The sequence below is a fragment of the Haematobia irritans genome, chromosome 4, assembly GCF_050003625.1.
Source record: "Haematobia irritans isolate KBUSLIRL chromosome 4, ASM5000362v1, whole genome shotgun sequence".
NCBI lineage: Eukaryota > Metazoa > Arthropoda > Insecta > Diptera > Muscidae > Haematobia > Haematobia irritans.
In genome coordinates, this window is record NC_134400.1 from 185,433,326 (window position 1) to 185,456,633 (window position 23,308).

The 23,308-nt window shown below is 30.4% G+C and overlaps 1 protein-coding gene across 5 annotated transcripts in view; it reads left to right on the plus strand.

The window, feature by feature from the left end:
• LOC142235042 (translational regulator orb2-like) overlaps positions 1-23,308 on the plus strand; it is a 136,089-nt gene that overhangs the window by 81,721 nt on the left and 31,060 nt on the right. The window contains exon 5 of one of the 5 annotated variants that reach the window (XM_075306262.1): positions 6,282-8,120. The exons of the other annotated variants lie outside the window; for them this stretch is intronic. Coding sequence (XP_075162377.1) covers positions 6,282-7,764 — 1,483 coding nt within the window. The 3' untranslated portion in view covers positions 7,765-8,120. Of the gene's footprint in view, positions 1-6,281; positions 8,121-23,308 lie in introns of those variants that run through there. 5 annotated transcript variants of the gene reach the window in all.

Here is a 23,308-nt window from a genome sequence, read left to right on the forward strand (position 1 = left end):
AATCAATTCCACGATTTTCGTGTCCTACATTCCACTTTCACCGGAATTTTCGTGAAATCAATTCACTTGCAAAAGTCTTGGTGAAAGTTGAATTATGTCCAAGATGGGTGTATTTCCAGTTAAAAAACGTACTCGCGTAAAAAATTTGAAATGTTTTATATTTAATACATGAGTTTTATTAAACCTGCGTAATTTTTTATTAAAAAAATAATAAATTATAATAAGTCTATTGATTCCACTTATTTTGATTTCCGCCATATCGGACCACTTTTACGTATAGCCCCCATATAAACCGAGACCGAGGAATTAAGAACACCAAATTTTCACGTTCGTGGATTTGACGTGAATAGTGGAAGTGGAATTGAAGTGGATATCGGAACATGGGTGATATTCTGGGTCGTGGTAAAATTCTGAGACAATCTAATCATGTCCGTCCGTCCGTCAGTCTGTTGAAATCAACTTCCGAACGAAACAAGCTACCGACTTGAAACTTCGTATAAGTAGTTGTTATTGATGTAGGTCGGATGGTATTGCAAATGGGACCACTTTTACGTATAGCCCCCATATACCGACCCCCAGATTTGGCTTGCGGAGCCTCTTGGAGGTGCAAAATTCATCCGATCCGGTTGAAAGTTGGTGCGTGGTATAAGTATATGATCTCTAACAACCATGCAAAAATTGGTTCATATCGGTCTATATTTATATATAGCCCCCATATAAACCGATCCCCAGATTTGGCTTGCGGAGCCTCTTGGAGGAGCAAAATTCATCCGATCAGGTTGAAAGTTGGTGCGTGGTATAAGTATATGATCTCTAACAACCATGCAAAAATTGGTCCATATCGGTCTATATTTATATATAGCCCCCATATAAACCGATCCCCAGATTTGGCCTCCGGAGCTTCTTGAAGAAAAAAATTTCATCCGATCCGGTTGAAATTCGGTACATGGTGTTAATATATGGCTTCTAATATCCATGCAAAAATTGGTTCAAATCGGTTCATAATTATATATATAGCCCCCATATAAACCGATACCCAGATTTGACCTCCGGAGCTTCTTAAAGAAGAAAATTTCATCCGATCCGTTTGAAATTCGGTACATGGTGTTTATATATGGCTTCTAATATCCATGCAAAAATTGGTCCAAATCGGTTCATAATTATATATAGCCCCCATATGAACCGATCCCCTGATTTGGCTTGCGGAGCCTCTGGGAAAAGCAAAATTCATCCGTTCCGGTTGAAAGTTGGTACGTGGTGTAAGTATATGATCTCCAACAACCATGCAAAAATTGGTCAAAATCGGTCCATAATTATATATAGCCCCCAAATAAAGTGAACCCCGTATTTCACTTCTGACTCTTTAATTACCACGCAACAGTTGATAGCGGTTCGTAACTATTTATAGACTCTCCTATATATACTGATCAAGAACTGAATTTTATAACTATTTAATCGGCTTTTTTTGTCTAATATACACCCCATGTGGACTAACTTAGAATTTAGAAGAGTTTTAAGACACTTTGCCATCGGCAAGTAATTCGATTGTGGATTGAAGAAGTTTCTACGCAGGAGGGTACATAGCAGGTTGGCTGATAAGTCCCCGGTCTAACAAAGAAAACACATTTTTTTCAAAATTCGTTTTTATTATTCAACATAGTTCCCTTCAAGAGCGATACAACGATTATAACGACCTTCCAATTTTTGACACCATTTTGGAGTACTCCTTCGGGTTTGCCTCAAAATAGGCCTCAGTTTCGCCGATCACCTCTTCATTGCTGCCAAATTTTTCATCTGCGAGCATCCTTTTGAGGTCTGAGAACAAGAAAAAGTCGCTGGGGGCCAGATCTGGAGAATACGTTGGGTGGGGAAGCAATTCGAAGCCCAATTCATGAATTTTTGCCATCGTTCTCAATGACTTGTGGCACGGTGCGTTGTCTTGGTGGAACAACACTTTTTTCTTCTTCATATGGGGCCGTTTTGCCGCGATTTCGACCTTCAAACGCTCCAATAATGCCATATAATAGTCACAGTTGATGGTTTTTCCCTTCTCAAGATAATCGAAAAAAATTATTTCATGCGCATCCCAAAAAACAGAGGCCATTACTTTGTCAGCGGACTTTTGAGTCTTTCCACGCTTCGGAGACGGTTCACCGGTCGCTGTCCACTCAGCCGACTGTCGATTGGACTCAGGAGTGTAGTGATGGAGCCATGTTTCATCCATTGTCACATGTCGACGGAAAAACTCGAGTGTATTACAAGTTAACACCTGCAAACACCGCTCAGAATAATCAACACGTTGTTTTTTTTGGTCAAATGTGAGCTCGCGCGGCACCCATTTTGCACAGAGCTTCCGCATATCCAAATATTGATGAATGATATGACCAACACGTTCCTTTGATATCTTTAAGGCCTCTGATATCTCGATCAACTTCATTTTACGGTAATTCAAAATCATTTTGTGGATTTTTTGATGTTTTCGTCGGTAACCACCTCTTTCGGGCGTCCACTGCGTTCACCGTCCTCCGTGCTCATTTCACCACGCTTGAATTTTCCTTACCAATCAATTATTGTTGATTTCCCTGGGGCAGAGTCCGGAAACTCATTATCGAGCCAAGTTTTTGCTTCCACCGTATTTTTTCCCTTCAGAAAACAGTATTTTATCAAAACACGAAATTCCCTTTTTTTCCATTTTTTTCATAATGACAAAAGTTGCTTCACAAAAGACGCTCTATCTCACAAACTAATTGACTTACAGACGTCAAATTTTGACACGAATCATTTGAAGGTTGGTACTAAAGGGTGATACGGTCAAAATTTGGTCAATATAAACTTGACGTATTTCTTTCAATTTTGCATTTAAAAAACCTGAACACACCTCAGTTGCCGGTAGTTTCAAGCGAAACCCTAACCTCGCTCTCCGAGATGCCGCAAATAAGCTGGGTGTATCGTCTACAACCGTGCATCGAGCCGGACTATCGACTTACAAGAAGGTAGTGATTCCAAATCGCGATGATAAACAAAATACGACGACCAAAGCGCGATCCCGGAGGCTGTACACGACGATGCTGACAAAGTTTGGCTGCGTGGTAATGGACGACGAAACCTACGTCAAAGCCGACTACAAGCAGTTTCCGGGACAGGAGTTTTATACGGCAAAAGGAAGGGGAAAGGTAGCAGATATTTTCAAGCACATAAAACTGTAAAAGTTCGCAAAGAAATATCTGGTTTGGCAAGCCATCTGTACTGGTGGCTTGAAAAGCAGCATTTTCATAGCTTCCGGGACTGTCAACCAAGAAATTTACGTGAAAGAGTGTTTGAATAAACGTCTGCTGCCTTTCCTGAAGAAACACGGTTGTTCCGTACTGTTTTGGCCGGATTTGGCATCTTGTCATTACGGTAAAAAGGCCATGGAGTGGTACGCCGCCAACAACGTGCAGGTGGTTCCCAAGGACAAGAACCCTCCCAACACGCCAGAGCTCCGTCCAATTGAGAAATATTGGGCTATTGTCAAGCGGAACCTAAAGAAGACCAAAAAAACTGCTAAGGACGAGCAGCAGTTCAAGGCAAACTGGCTTTCTGCGGCGAAGAAGGTGGCTATACAAAATCTGATGGCAGGTGTCAAGCGTGAGGTCCGGCAATTCGGATTTGGAAAAGCGAAAGCCTAACTGCATATTTTTCCTGAATTTTATACTAATTGAACTTGAAAAAGATATTTAATTTGATTTTTTAAATAAACGATTTCACCGATTTACACGCGTTTTCCCTTGACCAAATTTTGACCGTATCACCCTTTATATAAAAATAATATGCATTTAATACTAGCGACGCCATCTATGTGTCAGACCGGGGACTTATCAGCCAACCTGTTAAGATTCGTCCTGGCCGAACTTACGGCCGTATATACTTGTTTTTTAATTGTTACTATCATTTCTGTGAAGTGAAGACATTTTAATTAAAAAATTGATTGGATCAATTAGTGATTGAATCAGAAAAAAAATTTTTTTTTGTGAACTTGCGTTCAAGAAGCATGTTCAGAAACGGTCTCACTGCGACGCTTGTTGTCCGGATTGAAATCTATCTCATGCAGAATATTTTGTTCGATCTTTTCAAAGACCCACTATCTTAATTTCATTTGACTGTCTGCCAATACGAGATCAAGGTTTTTTCCTAATCTATCCTCCGTGGTAGCCGTTTTCCGGGTGCCTGGAAGCGATGTGTGAATACGTTGACACAAATTTTTGACTATAGCATGATGGATCTTAGGGTTTTAAAAATATAATATATGGACGAAAGTACGTCCAGGCCGAATTTTATGTACCCTCCATCATGGATTGCGTATGCAGCCTATATAAATTTAAGAACCTATATTGACCAATTTTTGCACGGTTGTTAGAAACCATATACTAACTTTACGTACCAAATTTCAACCGGATGCAATTATATTTCCTTTTGCAAGAGGATCCGTGAGTCAAATCTAGGGGTCAGTTTATATAGGGGCTATACCTATAAATGGTCAGATATGGCCCATTTGCAGTACCATCCGACCTACATCAATAACAACTACTTGTTCAAGTCGACATCTCGTGTCGTCCGGAAGTTAGCGTTTTTTCAACAGACGGACGGACATCGCTAGATCAACCCAGAATTTCACCATGACCCAGAATATATTTTATGGAATCTGGGACCATGTTTTAGAAATGGAATGACAAAGTTAGTATAATACCCCCCATCCTATGGTGGAGGGTAGAGGTGTGCGCGTGACTGAAATTTCACTCACACTCACGCACATTCACGAAGGAAAATATTTATTCACGCACGATACGTGTGGTAGCCAATCCCACTCACGCTGTTTCACAAAATGAAAACCAGTGCTCACGCACGACTTACTTTTAAAGACTCACGTTCACGCACGATTCACGACAATACACGTGATTCACGACAAATTCACGAGACTCACGATATTTTCCAAACGGAAATCAGCAAAGGTAACAAAATTCAAAAATAGAATATAGTTCGAGAGCCAAATTAATTTCAGTTAACATACACACAAAAAAAAAATTTTTCTGATTCAATCACGAAATTAATTGATCAAATTAAGGTAACAAAATTCAAAAATAGAATATAGTTCGAGAGCCAAATTAATTTCAGTTAACATACACACAAAAAAAAAAATTTCTGATTCAATCACGAAATTAATTGATCAAATTAATTTTTTAATTGAAATGTCTTCAATCACAGAAATGATAGTATCAATTAAAAAATTAATTGATCCAATTAATATTTAATTGATACTATTAATTTGTGTGATTGATTTTTATTTCAATTAAAAAATTTGTTGAATCAATTGAATTTTTAATTGAATATTTTTTAAAACTCAATTAAGATTTTAATTGGAAAAATTTTTGTGAATTTTTTTTCTGTGTACGAGTTTGAATTAAATCTTGATTATTTTCGTGAGCGTGATTTTGCAGAAATTTTATTCACCCACATTCACGAACCGATTTTATTTCTCACGCACGAAATATTTCACGTTCACATTCACATTCACATTCACGAGATTTGCTTTGGATTTTGTTCACGACTCACGTGATTCACGTGTGAATCACGCGTGTCACGAGAATTTCGTGTCACGCGCACACCTCTAGTGGAGGGTATAAATTTTGTACTCAGTTATTATCACTGTTGAATGGGAGCCACCGTGGTGCAATGCTTAGCATGCCCGCCTTGCATACACAAGGTCGTGGGTTCGATTCCTGCTACGACCGAACACCAAAAAGTTTTTCAGCGGTGGATTATCCCACCTCAGTAATGCTGGTGACATTTCAGAGGGTTTCAAAGCTTCTCTAAATGATTTCACTGGAATGTGGAACGCCGTTCGGACTCGGCTATAAAAAGGAGGTCCCTTGTCATTGAGCTTAACATGGAATAGGGCAGCACTCAGTGATAAGAGAGAAGTTCACCATTGTGGTATCACAATCGACTGAATAGTCTATGTGAGACTGATACATCGGGCTGCCACATAACCTAACTTATCACTGTTGAAGCGATTTCAATTTATGAAGGCAATAGGAGTTTTGTTTTTGCATGAAAACTTGAAAGGATCTTTAGTAATGTTCTTCCATTCACTACTTTATCACCACATAATGATTTACCGGATATCCTTCAATAATTTAATATTAAATATATCATAGTCTATCTATATAAATATTACAAAAATGTGCGAATTGTCAAACTGATCATCGTTACCTTCCTCCTCCTCCCCTTCCTTCTCAATGTAGCGGATTGCCTGGAAAACAACAATTATCGCCAAATCATCCATGTCCACCAAATCAATTGGAAGCTGGTGGTGGTGTTATGGGTGGTGCCCATAGTCCCTCATCACCATTGCCACCCTGTATTGGTGGCGGCGGCGGTGGCGGTGGTGGAGGCGGTTCACCCTATAATGGCTCTCAAACAGGTGGTAGCAGTGGTGGTGTATCGCCCAATTCGAATCCTGGCATTTCACCGAACAAATACAGACGCAGTATATCCTTTCCCAATAAGGGAGGTACATCGCCCACCCCCGGCTATACCTTGGATATTAATGCAGCCAAAGCTGCAGGAGTACCTACATTGTCAATAGGTAATGGCAGCATGAGCGCTGGCGCTTCTGGTTGTGGTGATGGACCACCTTTTCTAGGAGCTGGACCCTACATGGGTAATGGCTTGGATATGCGTCCGCTGGATCATTGTTTAAATGATATAATGCGGGGTATGGGTGCCGTGGGCCCTGGTGGAGATAATCAAGTAACAGCGGCCGCCATAATGGCAGAACGCATGCGTAATCAACAGAAATTGAGTGAACATCACTTGGGTGAAGTGGATGCTGTGAATATAGCAGCTGGAAATGGGGCTGCAGCCTATTTGGATCCAAGCATGAAAATGAATTCACCTTCCCGAACATCGCCCCATTCCCAAGGATCGGATCATACGGCTCGTTACTCACGTAAAGTATTTGTTGGAGGTTTACCACCTGACATCGATGAAGATGAAATTACCAGCTCCTTTAGGCGGTTCGGTCCATTGGTGGTGGATTGGCCTCATAAGGCCGAATCGAAATCCTACTTTCCACCCAAGGGTTATGCCTTCCTGTTATTCCAGGATGAGAATAGTGTGCAACAGTTGATAGATTCGTGCATCACGGATGATGATAAACTCTATTTGTGTGTCTCATCACCAACCATTAAGGATAAGCCGGTACAAATACGTCCCTGGCGTTTAGCCGATGCCGATTATGTATTGGATGGTAGTATGCCATTGGATCCACGTAAAACAGTATTTGTGGGTGGTGTACCACGCCCTCTAAAAGCCTTTGAATTGGCCATGATAATGGATCGTCTCTATGGTGGCGTATGTTATGCCGGTATCGATACGGATCCCGAATTGAAATATCCTAAAGGTGCTGGTCGAGTGGCCTTCTCCAATCAACAAAGCTATATAGCAGCCATATCGGCCCGTTTTGTCCAACTACAACATGGCGATATAGACAAAAGGGTAGAGGTAAAACCCTACGTCTTGGATGATCAAATGTGCGATGAATGTGAAGGACAAAAATGTGGGGGTAAATTTGCTCCATTCTTTTGTGCCAATGTGACATGTTTGCAATACTACTGTGAGCATTGCTGGTCGGGAATACATTCTCGGCCGGGTAGAGAATATCACAAGCCATTGGTTAAGGAGGGAGCTGATCGTCCACGTGCAGTGCCTTTTCGTTGGTGTTAACGGCGGCGTTGGTAGGTTGCTAAGACCTCAACAACAGCAACATAGTAATCCGCATAGATTTCAACAAAAATTTTGATAGAGCGGATATGAAGCTGGAATGAAAAGGAAACGAAAAACCAAAAAGGCCATAGAGAGCCTAAAATATTTTTTTTTTTATGAATTGTTTATCTTTTTTTATTTTGTTAAACCCAATTTCCCTCTCATAGCCAGAATGTATTCTATCATTCGGCTTATTTTTATTAATATTTTTACAATCTTCTTTGATATAACAAGACTTTGGATCTTTTTTGTATTCATTTTTTTTTTGTTTTTATATGATGAAATGATACCAAATGTAGTCTTTAGTAGTAAATTAATTTTTATACGTTTTTTATATACGAAAAACAACAACAACAACAATTTGACAATGATCATCTTAAAACCCAAACCATAAGCAACAAGACCTCTAGTAAAAAAGAGAAAACCCCTTACGCAAGGACCTTCTTTATAAACATTATAACCAAAACCAAACTAGAAAAATATAATGGTTTTAAAATTAGCTAAAAATAGCAACAGAAAAAAATATTGAGTAGATGACAGAAATAACATTACAATATTTATAATTAAAAAAAAAAAAAAAAACAAAAAAAAATAATATTTTTTCAAATGATAAAAATTTAAAAAAGAAAAATATCTATAATAATATAATACCACATACCACTCCACAATAATGTGCACTACTCTCCTAAACAGTTCTTGTATACCATAATAATAATAATTATTTTATGTTTTAGAAAATAGTAAAAAAAAAAATTCCGAGAAACACACACACACATACTACCTATCTTTTTCAATTAATGAAAATTAAATATGAAATCAAATGCAATATTAGCTTTTATAATAATAATTTTTTGTTATACTATTTTATATGTTATGTATTTAATATTATTATCAACACCCTTGCTATGTTATTTTTTTACAAAAAAAAAAAATCTTTAATTCTGAATAAATTAAAGTTATGTATGTATATTTTTAGTAATAATTATAATTTAAATATTTTGTAATTTTTCTATATTTATAAAATTCTCTTCTATTACTTTTTCTCATTTATAATTTCTTACTATATATATACAAAATCTTAAACCCTTTATTACGTCCTCTCCAATCTCCAATTGTTAAAATTTTGTCTGGTTATTTCAACATATAAAATTCTAGCTTACCATTTGTTATAAAATTTTATATGTCATGTTTTTAATATTATTATCAATCACCTTTCTATGTATTATTTTTAATTTTTTTTTTTCAATTTATTTTTTTTAAGTTCATTTGCGTTTTTTAATTTAATTTTTTTTATTTAATTTATTTTATTTAATTTATTTTATTTAATTCATTTTTTTGTTAATTTGTTCTCACTATCTGAATATTTTTTTTCTAATCATATGTATGTAATAGCATACCACTAATAATTTATTTCATTTTATTTCAATTTATTATTTTTGTTTTAAATTTTTTTATTTTTTTTTCTTATTTAATTTTATTATTATTTTTTTATTTGTTAATTTGTTCTGACTATCTGAATATTTTTTTCTAATCATATATATTTAATAGCATACTACTAATAATTACAAATTAAGCAATTTGTAATTTTTCAATATTTATAAAATTCTCTAATATCACATATTTCTAGTTTTCAAATTTTTTAATTTGTTAATTTTTATTTTTTTTGTTTCTTATAAAAAATTTATACCATTTGTCCTCGCATCTCCAAATGTTAAATTTGTGTATGTTTTTTTTTATAACGATGATTCCCCCTTTACATACAGATAAAACTCTAGCCAACCTTTTGTTATAAAAATTTAATATGCTATATATTTAATATTTTACAAAAAAAACATAATTGTTTCTTAATTCTGACTTATTTTGTTTAATTTGTTTGCATTACATGAATATGATTTTTCTAAACATATGTCTGTATGTTATTACTAATAATTATAATTTAAACATTTTTTTTTAAATTTTTGTATATTTATAAAATTCTCTAATATTACTTTTTCTCATTTAAAATTTTTTTATATATATTCGCCTTGTTACAAAAAAAATGTATGCCATTTTGTACGTCCTCGCATCTCCATTTTTTTTAGAATTGTGTATGGCTAACTTATGAAGAAGTTGCATTTTTTTAAATTAATTTATTTTGTTTTAAACCAGTTTCTCTAAATAAAATGCCTACATCAATACAAATTTTATTACTAAAATGTGTAAATTATTCCAATATTTTTTTACTTTTTTATTGTTGTAGATTTTTTTTTGAATTATATTTAAATTTTTATTATTTTTTTTAATTTAATTTTTTGTATTAAATAATTATTATCTGCGCTCCTTTACTTTACTCGTAGTAGTAAAACTGGTAAATGAAAGAAACGTAAAACCCAAATAGAATATTTTCTACTACTACTACTTTTAAGCCCCACTATGGTTATCTTGCCTATATTTGCCATATGGGAATATTACTGCTAAAATTTTTCATTTAAAGTTAATCGGAGGAAAGAAATTTGCAATTTACTTTTTTTAATTGGCTGTAAAACCCTAATGCAGCTACATGCAAATGGCCGTTACTAGGAAAAAATTGTGAAGTGAAACCTTGTAAAAAGTACATACAAAAAATATCGCAAAAAAATTTCCAATTACAATTTTAATTGAACACTACAAATCTTTTAATTTTAAAATTTAATTGATTCAACAATTTTTTTTTAATTGAAATAAAAATCAATCACAGAAATTAATAGTATCAATTAAATTTGTAATGGGATCAATTAATTTGTTAATTGTTATAGGTGACTGCTACTATCATTTGCGTGATTGAATAAATTTTAATTCAAAATAAATTGGATCAATTAAATTGCTACTATCATTTGCGTGATTGAATAAATTTTAATTCAAAATAAATTGGATCAATTAATTTCGTGATTGAAGACAAAAAATATGTTTTTCTGTGTAGTAAAAGAGAACAATCAATTTGCTCTCTTAAAAGATTTCCACTATTTTTAATAGTTTGGGGTGTTAACGAATGTTTTCGGCTAAAAGTATTAATTAGTAGAGGGTAAAGGAATACAACAAACGTTTTATCTTAAATATGATCATAGATTTTTTTACTTGTTCGTTTTTTAAAACTATAAACTAAGAGCCTTTTTTTATATTTTTTATAATTTCATTTTAAATGTTCAGTATTGTAGTAATATATTAATGTGTCTTATGGACTTTGATATTTTTTAGATAAATTTATTCATTAGATTTTGCTTTGTTCTTCATTAAATCCTCGCATTTTCTTCAGTTATGGTTTTATAATTTTATGGCTGCTAAACAAACCAAAAAGTTCAGATTACATTTTTACAGCAAACAATAATTCTTAAACTATTTTTTAAATATTTTCGAGTGTTTATTTAATACTTGAAAAGATTAATCTTGCCATGAAACTTCAATGGAATAAATATGAAAATTTATTTTGTAAAACGAAAGTCACTATTTTCCAATAGATTGCGTTATTTATCTATACATCTAGCGATGTCCAACCACGGTTGCTACTGTTGGTAGAATTCTACCAAATATGGTAGATTTTTTTACTGTCTGGCACTTTTGTAGAATTCTTGATGTTTTGATATTTGTTGCAAAATATTCCTCCCCTTCTAAGGCTATGGTTACACTAGGCAAATATTTGATCAAAATGAGTGTCAAACATTTTTCTAGAACCCTTTCCCAAATATCTGGATGCGGTTTTTGAAAAATAATCCTACCATGATGCTATATATCCACTATGAGCTAAAAATCTCTGCTAGTCTGGCTGTGGCGACTTATTCTTTTTTGATTTCTGTCAAATATTTGCCCAGTGTGACCATAGCATAAGAAGTACTTCACAAATTTCCTCAAGAAATAAAATTCATACAAACATCTCTCTTTTCCTTTGCCACCATCAAATCATCGATTTGAGTGCAGTTGGCTGGGTTTATTTTCCTCTGTTGGGTAGTTTAGTCAACACAATGGTTTTAAAGCTGAGATCAAAAGAACAAATATGATTACAGTTCAAACCAACAATAAAAAGAAAACACGAATGAAGTAAGAGGAAGCACGCTCAAAATAAACCCAGCCAACTTCACTCATATCGATGATTTGATGGTGGCAAAGGAAAAGAGAAATGTTCGTATGAATTTATTTCGGCATAAGCCGGCTATCATAAACCTTTTTTCGGAAGGTTCAAGTGTGGTTCACTTTGGATTTAGCGAACTGCCTGGATTTATTCTGATAATTGGTTGATAGTTTTGCTGCTAGTAGAGAATGCTGATGAGGAATTTTGTAATTCCGAAACGTGCGTCCATCCAACCATCTTGCGGTCTATAGGGCTTTGTCCAAATAAATTTGACAAACATTATTTTCCTCTGTTGGTTAAGCTACTCTTGTAGTTTAGTCAACACAATGGTTTTAAAGCTGAGATCAAAACAACAAACATGATTACAATACAAACCAACAATTAAAAACAAAACACGAAATCAAATTTTGATAAAATTTTCTATAAAAATAAAATTTTGACAAAATTTTTTATAGAAATAAAATTTTGATAATATTTCCTTTAGAAATAAAATTTTGTCAAAATTTTCCATAGAAATAACATTTTTGACAAAATTTTCTAAAGAAATAAAATTTTGTCAAAATTTTCTATAAAAATAAAATTTTTCTATATAAATACAATTTTGTCAAAATTTACTATAAAAATAAAATTTTGACAAATTTTTCTATAGAAATAAAATTTTGTCAAAAGTTTCTATAGAAATAAAATTAATTTTGATAGAATTTTCTATATAATTTTGTCAAAATTTGCAATAAAAATAAAATTTTTTTATATAAATACAATTTTGTCAAAATTTGCTATAAAAATAAAATTTTGACAAAAAAATTCTCTAGAAATAAAATTTTGTCAAAATTTCCTTAGCAATAAAATTTTGTCAAAATTTTCCGTAGAAATAAAATTTTTGACAAAATTTTCTATAGAAATAAAATTTTGTCAAAATTTTCTATAAAACTAAAATTTGCTATAAAAATAAAATTTTGACAAAATTTTCTATAGAAATAAAATTTTGTCAAAATTTTCTATAGAAATAAAATTAATTTTGATAGAATTTTCTATATAATTTTGTCAAAATTTGCAATAAAAATAAAATTTTTCTATATAAATACAATTTTGTCAAAATTTGCTATAAAAATAAAATTTTGACAAAAATTTCTCTAGAAATAAAATTTTGATAGAATTTTCTATATAAATAAAATTTTTACAAAATTTTCTATAGAAATGAAATTTTGATAGAATTTTCTATATAAATACAATTTTGTCAAAATTTGCTATAAAAATAAAATTTTGACAAAATTTTCTATAGAAATAAAATTTTAAATAAAATTTTCTATAGAATTAAAATGTTGACAAAATTTTCTGTAGAAATACAATTTTGTCAAAATTTGATATAAAAATAAAATTTTTCTATATAAATACAATTTTGTCAAAATTTGCTATAAAAATAAAATTTTTACAAAAGTTGCTATAAAAATAAAATTTTTACAAAAATTTCTATAGAAATAAAATTTTGATAAAATTTTCTATAGAAATAAAATGTTGACAAAATTTTCTATAGAAATAAAATGTTGACAAAATTTTCTATAGAAATAAAATTTTGACAAAATTTTCTATAGAAATAAAATTTTGTCAAAATTTTCTATAGAAATAAAATTTTTACAAAATTTTCTATAGAAATAAAATTTTGACAAAATTTTCTAAAGAAATAAAATTTTTGACAAAATTTTCTATAGAAATAAAATTTTTGACAAAATTTTCTATAGAAATAAATTTTTGTCAAAATTTTCAATAAAAATAAAATTTTGACAAAATTTTCTATAGAAATAAAATTTGTCAAAATTTTCTAAAGAAATAAAATTTTTGACAAAATTTTCTATAGAAATAAAATATTTGACAAAATTTTCTATAGAAATAAATTTTTGTCAAAATTTTCTATAAAAATAAAATTTTGACAAAATTTTCTATAGAAATAAAATGTTGACAAAATTTTCTATAGAAATAAAATTTTGACAAAATTTTCTATAGAAATAAAATTTTGTCAAAATTTTCCATAGAAATAACATTTTTGACAAAATTTTCTCTAGAAATAAAATTTTGATAGAATTTTCTATATAAATACAATTTGTCAAAATTTTCTATAGAAATACAATTTTTACAAAATTTTACTATATAAATAAAATTTTGACAAAATTTTCTCTAGAAATAAAATTTTGATAGAATTTTCTCTAGAAATAACATTTTGATAGAATTTTCTCTAGAAATAACATTTTGATAGAATTTTCTATATAAATACACTTTTGTCAAAATTTTCTATAGAAATACAATTTTGTCAAAATTTTCTATAGAAATACAATTTTGTCAAATTTTTCTATAGAAATAAAATTTTGACAAAATTTTCTATAGAAATAAAATTTTGACAAAATTTTCTATAGAAATAAAATTTTGACAAAATTTTCTATAGAAATACAATTTTTACAAAATTTTCTATAGAAATACAATTTTGACAAAATTTTCTATAGAAATAAAATTTTGACAAAATTTTCCATAGAAATAAAATTTTTGACAAAATTTTCTATAGAAATAAATTTTTGTCAAAATTTTCTATAAAAATAAAATTTTGACAAAATTTTCTATAGAAATAAAATTTTGTCAAAATTTTCCATAGAAATAAAATTTTTGACAAAATTTTCTATAGAAATAAATTTTTGTCAAAATTTTCTATAAAAATACAATTTTTTCAAAATTTTCTATAGAAATAAATTTTTAACAAAATTTTCGATAGAAATAAAAGGAAGGAAACATCATCTGCCTAATCTATTTAGAGGATCCCTACCGGGCTTATACAGTGAGAGTTAAATAACGCCATCTATTAGAAAAATAATGGATTTATTTTTTACAATGCCAACTATTTTATATCAAATAAGGGAAATTTTGCACTACAACCACATTTTTTTTTTTGATTGTTTTTATTTCTAATCAGTTTTTGTAGTTGTTAATTTTTTGATTTATTTTTACACCACCAACCATTGTGTACCAAATATGGGAAATTTTGCATTACAACCTCATTTTTTTATTGCTTTTATTTCTTATTAGTTTTTGTAGTTGTTAATTTTCCTAATTTTGTTGTTGTTCCTAATTTTGTTTATCAGGCATTATATTTTAGGATTTTTAAGGATAGCCAACAAGAGTCTTTCAGGGGGAAAACATTGAACATATATTTGAGAAATTTATTAAAAATGGTTGTGTTTGATGTTTTAATAATTAGAAAAATGTTTGAAATAATTTAAGAAAAATTTTAATGAAATACTTTATAAACCAATTAAATATAATGACAATTGTGTTACGTGTTATTGTAAATATAGTACTAATTTTTAGTACTGAGGCAAATTTAATTTTCTTTGTGTTGTTTCTACAAGCTCACATTGTTTTTTTGTATTTTCAATTACTCCACACGCTATGACACTATGTGGTTGGTATCACTGCGGGTAGACGACTTCAACGACATCTATTGGCAAAGTACAAAAAGAGTTTTTTTGACTACCCAATGGAATTTTTTCAAATAGTATAATTTAACATGTATGATGTTGGCCTATCAATTATTATTTTATGTATATCTAATTTGATTATTTGGAAATTACTTTAATTACTTTAATTTAGAAAAGTTAACTATTCAACAAGTTAGTATTCAACAAATATAAATAAAATGACGCAGCTCTTTTGTAAACTTCATACTATATTTATATAAAATCAAACATTTTGTATTCAGTATTAGTTTGTTTAGTCAAAGTGTTTTGTTCTTTAATTTTGAAAATCTAAAATACTTTAATTAATTTTTTTTTTTGTAATTTGAAATTCAAGCCTAGAATTCAACCATCCACAGTAAAGTTAAAATGTTGTTATAAAAATGGTTTTATTTATTTATTCACCCTTATTCCTGAAGTCGCCCTTGCCGTCGCTTTTCGTCAGTCACCACTAATTGGTATTCCGTTCGTCAATATATTCTACTATCGAAGAAAATCGGTATTCCTGGTGTCGCCAACATCGTCGCTTTTTGTCGTCTTTAAATTTACCAACGACGAGTTTAGTGTTTAATTTTTGAAGAAGTTTTTTAGACTTTATTAATCAATTGAAACAATTGAAAAATAAATGCAAAAAATGGATATTGGTAAGAGGTAAAGTGACTAATCTTCAACAAATACAAAATAAATGGAAAAAAATAAGTATATATAGCAGTTATGGTCATCACACTGAAAAAAATATTGTCGTGAGGTCAAAGATTTCATGTCTTTAAAATACGAATACAAATTTTGCTTAGCATAGAAGACGCATTTCTCTAAAATAAAGTTATTTTCCTTGTCCAAAAGTCGATAAACTTTTCAATGAAGTCATATTGTCCTTATAATTAAGTGATTTGACTTAAAAATGGGTATCTTAACATGAAAGAAAAAATTTATAGGCTAAGGTCAACTTGACTTTAATAATTCAGAAAAATTCTTTAAATTTAATGAAATTGTCTTTAAAATTGTTGTCTTTTTGCATCTTGACTACAAAGCAAAAAATCGTTCAAATATAGGACATGTTTTTCAAAACTTTATTTTAAAGAAGTTTTTTACTTCAAACATAGCATAATTTCTACTGGAAGTCGAGTCCTAATTTGGAAAATAAAGTTGCCGTTAACTCGTTTTTAAAGGACTTTGATAGCATATGAAGAAAAAAAGCTGAGAAAGCGAAACATTAAAATTTGCTTCCTAGAAGCAAGTACACAAAACCTAAATTTAAAAGAGAATTGTGTCTTAAAAGTATCCTTACTTGTATTCTCCGCTTCTTTGGCTCGGAATCAATACCAAATTTTTTAAAGTAAAGACAAAATCTTTGGAACCGAGTATGCTTTTTTTTTCAGTGCAGACTCAAATCATAGAAAAGAACACTGTACAATTAAAGTAAACGTGCTGATTTTCAATTCCATTTATTTTTAATAGAAATCCTTCAAGGCCAATGTATTTTATTTAGCACCAAACTTAGGTAACAATTGTGTCGAACTTTGAATGATCCTTGGACACATAATGTCAACGTCGTTCCAATTTTATACGCTCCAATATATATATCTAAATCATTTCCCGAGTAAAATTTATCATTTATTTTGATTTTCCAAGTCAACATTGGATTACAAACAAACAGCATTTTAAACGCAAATAATTAAAATTCAGTTTTGCACATCAGCTGATTGTTTTCTTTCACGATGATGCTTGTGCCATTGATCTCAGCGTCATCGCCATTTTTGTAGTTTTGGAAGCTTTAACTGTCCTCGAATACATATCCACATTTTTTCCGCGTCAAATTAAATATTTTTTTCTTGATTTTCCGACTTGGAATTACGTCAGAAATAAAAATATTTCAAACCGAAAAAAATTAAAATTCTTTTTTTGCACATCAGCTGATTGTTTTCTAGTGATATCAGCCTTTTATTACCGAGTATTGTAATTGGTACAAAAAGTAATCATCGTCGTCGCCGTCGCCACTTCGCAGGAATACCAAATGAATGACGAGACGACTTAAAAGCGACAGACGACAAAAAGCGACGGTGAGAGCGAGGACGACTTCAAGAATAAGGGTGATTATTTATAAAATAATTTTTTGTTTGAAGCAGTCACAAAAATGTTTACAAAAACACCATGTATCAGATGTAGTGAAAATTAAATCTATTAGTTTTTTAATAGATGGCTTTAATTATTTGTATTTCGGGATGAAATCTATATATAGTTCGATCGGCCTTAGGAAGCTGACATTTCGTACACAGAAAAAAATTTCAAGAAAATTTTTCCCATTAAAATCTTGAGTTTTGAAACAATATTAAAAAATATTTATTAAAAATTTAATTAATTCAACAAAGTATCAATTAATTTTCTAATTGACTTTCAATTAATTTTTTAATTGATACTATCATTTCTGTGATTGTAGACATTTCAATTAAAAATTCATTGAATCAATTAATTTCGTGATTGAAGACAAAAAATATTTTGTGTGTGTGTGTATTAAAAAATCTGTTTTAATGGAAATTGTTAATAAAATTTTATTGACAATAGACCTTCTAGTGCATAGTGCACATCTTTGACATGGAAATTATCGAAACTGAATCGACGACACAAAAATTTATGCGAAACTGGCTATTACAGTATACGGACCATAAAAACAGAAAAACTCTAAAATATTGTATTTTTGTTTTTATCTTCAAAAACACGCTAAAAGTAAACATTGAACGTAATGTATTCTTTCAAACGTGAAAAGATGGGATATACAGATAAATAATGCCATCTATTGGAAAACAATATAAGGCCATTGCGTGGAACATTTTACAAAATAGCAAATCACCCAAATGTGTTTTTAAACGAAGGACCGTTTGTTTTTATTTTTTTTTAATAGTTGCTTATATCAATTCAACTTGGGAAACTCCCCCAAAAAATAAAAATGCATGAATGTTTAAATATAAATAAAAATGTGTGCAATATTTATTATTATTATTATTATATCATATAAGATCAAAAAAAACAAAAAAAACCCGAACTTTAACAAGACGAAAGGAAAAACTAATTTCTTTTATAAAAAAGCTAAACATAATAAATTATAATAGTTAATATTTAGAAGATTTAAAATTTTTTAAAAAATGATTTTTTTATATTTAATAAATAGAAGAAACCTATGTTGTGTATATGAACAAAAAAAAATAACTTATCAAAAGAGAAATATTTAAATGAGAAAATATATATATATATATATACATACTAAGTAGCAAAGACATTTTTGAAACTTTTTTAGACTTCTTTACAAAACAAAACAACTAAAACACAAAAATAAAAAGAAAATTTAAACAATTAGCATAATAATGTTTTGTTAAAAAAATATATATATTCATATATTTACTATATGGAAAAATTGCTTCAAAACTTCAAATTGGCAATAAGTAAATTTATATGAAAAATAATATATATTTTATAATATCAAAACCGAAAACAAAGTGAAGTTAGTAAAATTTTTCTAGAATTTTTATTAAAAAAAAAACTATATATATAAAATTAAAACAAAAAAAAAAATGCGTTTTTTAAATAATATTTAGTCAAAATTCGGAAAATATCCCTATCCTAATAAAAGAATGTATTCTTTTTCAATCTCCTCTTATATAACAATAGAAATATCTAATTTATTTTATTTTGGTTAATAAGAAAAAAGTATTAGCAAAAATATATATAGCAAAACTCTTCCTTCTTCCCTTGACTATATATATATATAAGGAGATCTTATTTTTAAATGGAAATATTTTTATAAACATATCGCATTCTCCTCTCGAAATATAATATGAAGAAGTTATTTACCCTATGAAAAAAATTATATCTATATATTTTTGTAGAAAACAAAAAATAAACAAACTTCTAACTAACTTAAATCCTCATACATCCACCCTTAATCACACTAATTCAAACAAAAAAAATTAAACTAAGTAAATTATGAAACAAAAAATCTCTTACAATACAAAAGAGAACAAAAAAGTCATTATTAAACTTGCTATATAACATTTGTTTGTTTAAAGAAAAAAATCTTTTTTAAGAAAATTTTTTATACTTTTTATATAATTTTTTACATACCTACCTAAAAAAAAGAACTTACCTATAAAAAATAGAAAAATGAATGATAAAAAAATAGTTATTTTTAATACAATATAAAATAACAAAAAAAAAAAAAAAAAAAAAAATACAGAATTAAGACATTTAAAGTTTTAACTAATTTAATTTTAAAATATATAAGCTGTTCTTTGCTAAATATTAAACAAAAATATATAAACAACACAATTTGCTTTTTTTCCCTTAATTCGAATCAATAAGTGCTGCAGTAACCTCATGTTGTTTTTTATTGTTAAATTTCACCCATTTTTATATGAAAATATTTTATTTAGGATATATGATATAAACTTTCTTCTATAATTAAGGTTTGTAATAAAAATAATTTGTTTTTATTTTTTTACTTTTTTACCATTATTAGTTTTTTTGTTATGTTTTTTTTTTTTTTATAAAATATGTGTATGTGTAAAACCTATATGATTTATATAAAATTTTTATATACTTACATACATATATATGAAAATGAAAAATTACATGTTTTTAAATAAATGAAATTGTGTTTTATTTCTTCTTTCGCTGTATTCAATTAATTTAAAAGATATTTACATCTTATAGCCATTATAAGAATTTAATAGATCGCATTATAAGTTTGAAATTGCCATGAGCTTAAATTGGACAATGAAAATCCTCTATTAAAAAAAAAAAACATAAAAAGAAAAGCTTCGAATTAAGAATAAATCATTTCACAAAAATATAATTAACAATAAGTATTTTTCTTTATATGGTATAATATTTTTGTACATTTTGCAATATATAAAACATAACAGGTTGGCTGATAAGTCCCCGGTCTAACAAAGAAAAACACATTTTTTTTTTTGTCAAAATTCGTTTTTATTATTCAACATAGTTCCCTTCAAGAGCGATACAACGATTATAACGGCCTTCCATTTTTTTGATACCATTTTGGCAGTACTCCTTCGGTTTTGCCTTAAAATAGGCCTCAGTTTCGGCGATCACCTCTTCATTGCAGCCAAATTTTTTTCCTGCGAGCATTCTTTTGAAGTCTGAGAACAAGAAAAGTCGCTGGGGGCCAGATCTGGTGAATACGGTGAGTGGGGAAGCAATTCGAAGCCCAATTCATGAATTTTTGCCATCGTACTCAATGATTTGTGGCACGGTGCGTTGTCTTGGTGGAACAACACTTTTTTCTTCTTCATATGGGGCCGTTTTGCCGCGATTTCGAACTTCAAACACTCCAATAACGCCATATAATATTCACTGTTGATGGTTTTTCCCTTCTCAAGATAATCGATAAAAATTATTCCATGCGCATCCCAAAAAACAGAGGCCATTACTTTGCCAGCGGTAGTGTTGTAAATTTTGATTACTTTTGACTACTCGTTACTACTCGTTACTTTTGAATTGAGTACTCGTTACTACTCGTTACTTTTATAAAAAAAAATTAAAAAAGACATTGTGGGCACTTTTTAATAATATCTTCCTCTTTTTTAAATTTAAAAACAGTATAGAAAAGCAAATTACATTATCCAGTTTTATTCTAGTGTTATAAAATGTGGTGTTGTAGATATATGGGTCTCGTTAGAAAAAGATTTTCACCAATCATTCAAATTTTTAGAGCCAATTTCGTATTCACTATTTGGTATTTTTTCGTCAGGGTATATCTAAATGACATTGTGTATTACTGATGCTTGCAATTTGCCAACTTTTTAAATCCACCATTGACAGTGGATGAAAATATTAAGCGGTCATTTTTATCGTGAGACCCAATGTTGAAATTTTCCAAGGGTTTTTGAATAAGCTTGGGTACCTTCTCTGAAAATAATTGGATTGAACCAGCTGAAGTCAACGACATTATTATTCATACTATTCGCAGGAGACGGGATCCATGTGATGCTTTAAATTATAGCTCCCATCTACACCCAATGCAAATTTGTTCAAATACAAACGTTTTTAAGAAATCAGATAAAATTTTCACTTTCTTCAAAGGAAGAAGCCATATATTCTTTTCGTGTTATTTTAACTGATAAAACGATTTTCGAAAACTTCAATTAATATTTTCCAAGAAGTCAAGAATTTTACTTCCAAACCGCCAACTTACTTAGCGTCAGAAGAAAAAAACTGGCATTGAAGATATTGAGTACTCTTTTACTAGTAACGAGTACTCAAAAAATTAGTCAGTAACGAGTACTTGTAATCAAATACTCGTTACTTTCCCAACACTAGCCAGCGGACTTTTGAGTCTTTCCACGCTTCGGAGACGGTTCACCGGTCGCTGTCCACTCAGCCGACTGTCTATTGGACTCAGGAGTGTAGTGATGGAGCCATGTTTCATCCATTGTCACATATCGACGGAAAAACTCGGGTGTATTACGAGTTAACAGCTGCAAACACACGTTGTTTTTGGTCAAATGGGAGCTCGCGCGGCACCCATTTTGCACAGAGCTTCCGCATATCCAAATATTGATGAATGATATGACCAACACGTTCCTTTGATATCTTTAAGGCCTCTGTTATCTCGATCAACTTCTTTCGGGCATCCACTGCGTTCACCGTCCTCCGTGCTCATTTCACCACGCTTGAATTTTGCATACCAATTTCCCTGGGGCAGAGTCCGGAAACTCATTATCAAGCCAAGTTTTTGCTTCCACCGTATTTTTTCCTTTCAGAAAACAGAATTTTATCAAAACACGCAATTACTTTTGTTCCATTTTTTTCACAATAACAAAAGTTGCTTCACAAAAGACGCTCTATCTCACAAACTAATTGACTCACAGACGTCAAATTTTGACACGAATCATTTGAAGGTTGGTACTATAAAAAAAAATAATATGCATTTAATACTAGCGACGCCATCTATGTGTCAGACCGGGGACTTATCAGCCAACCTGTTATATCGCTGTCTTCAACGTAAAGATCATTGTGAAAAGGTACACTGAAAAAAAACTTGTCCCATTGCAAAGATTTTGTCCTTTCACTAATGAATTCCCGCCGTGGTGCAATGGTGAGCATTTTCAACGGTGGATTATCCCACCTCAGTAATGCTGGTGACATTTCTGAGGGTTTCAAAGCTTCTTTAAGTGGTTTCACTGCAATGTGGAACGCCGTTCGGACTTGGCTATAAAAAGGAGGTCCCTTGTCATTGATCTTAACATGGAATCGGGCAGCACTCAGTGATAAGAGAGAAGTTCACCAATTTGGTATCACAATGGACTGAATAGTCTAAGTGAGCCTGATACATCGGGCTGCCGCCTAACCTAACCTAACCTGACCTACACTAAAAAAAGTTTAATTGGATCCAGTGTTGCCAGAAGTAGGGGAAATTCCCTACATGTAGGTTATTTTCTAATATATAGCGTCTTGTATACTCACAAAAAAGTTTACTTGGATCCAAAGATTCTGACCTTCCTTTAAGGATTTTGGTATTGATTCCGAGCCGGCTTCTTTAAAATAAAGATATTTTTTAGCGACCTATCTGGTTTTAAATCTAGGACCAATAAAATTAAAATTAGGATACAAATCTCATTTATTAAATTTTCAAACTCTTTTCGCGGTTTATTAATAAAGGTACTCACGTACAAACAAATGTCAGTTTAAAAATCTAAATTACAATGGATACTTCAAAGTAAGTAAAAACGTTTTCTTAATTCCAAAAAACTTTAAACCAAAGACGCTAAATCCTCAAATCCAAATCTTAGCCTATATTTGAAGCGTTTTTATCTTAAATCTAAAGTTTCAATATTTCAGTTAATTTAAGGACAATTTCTTTAAATCAAAAATGTGTTTCTTTACTTTAAGGAAAATTAGCCTTAGTTCAAAG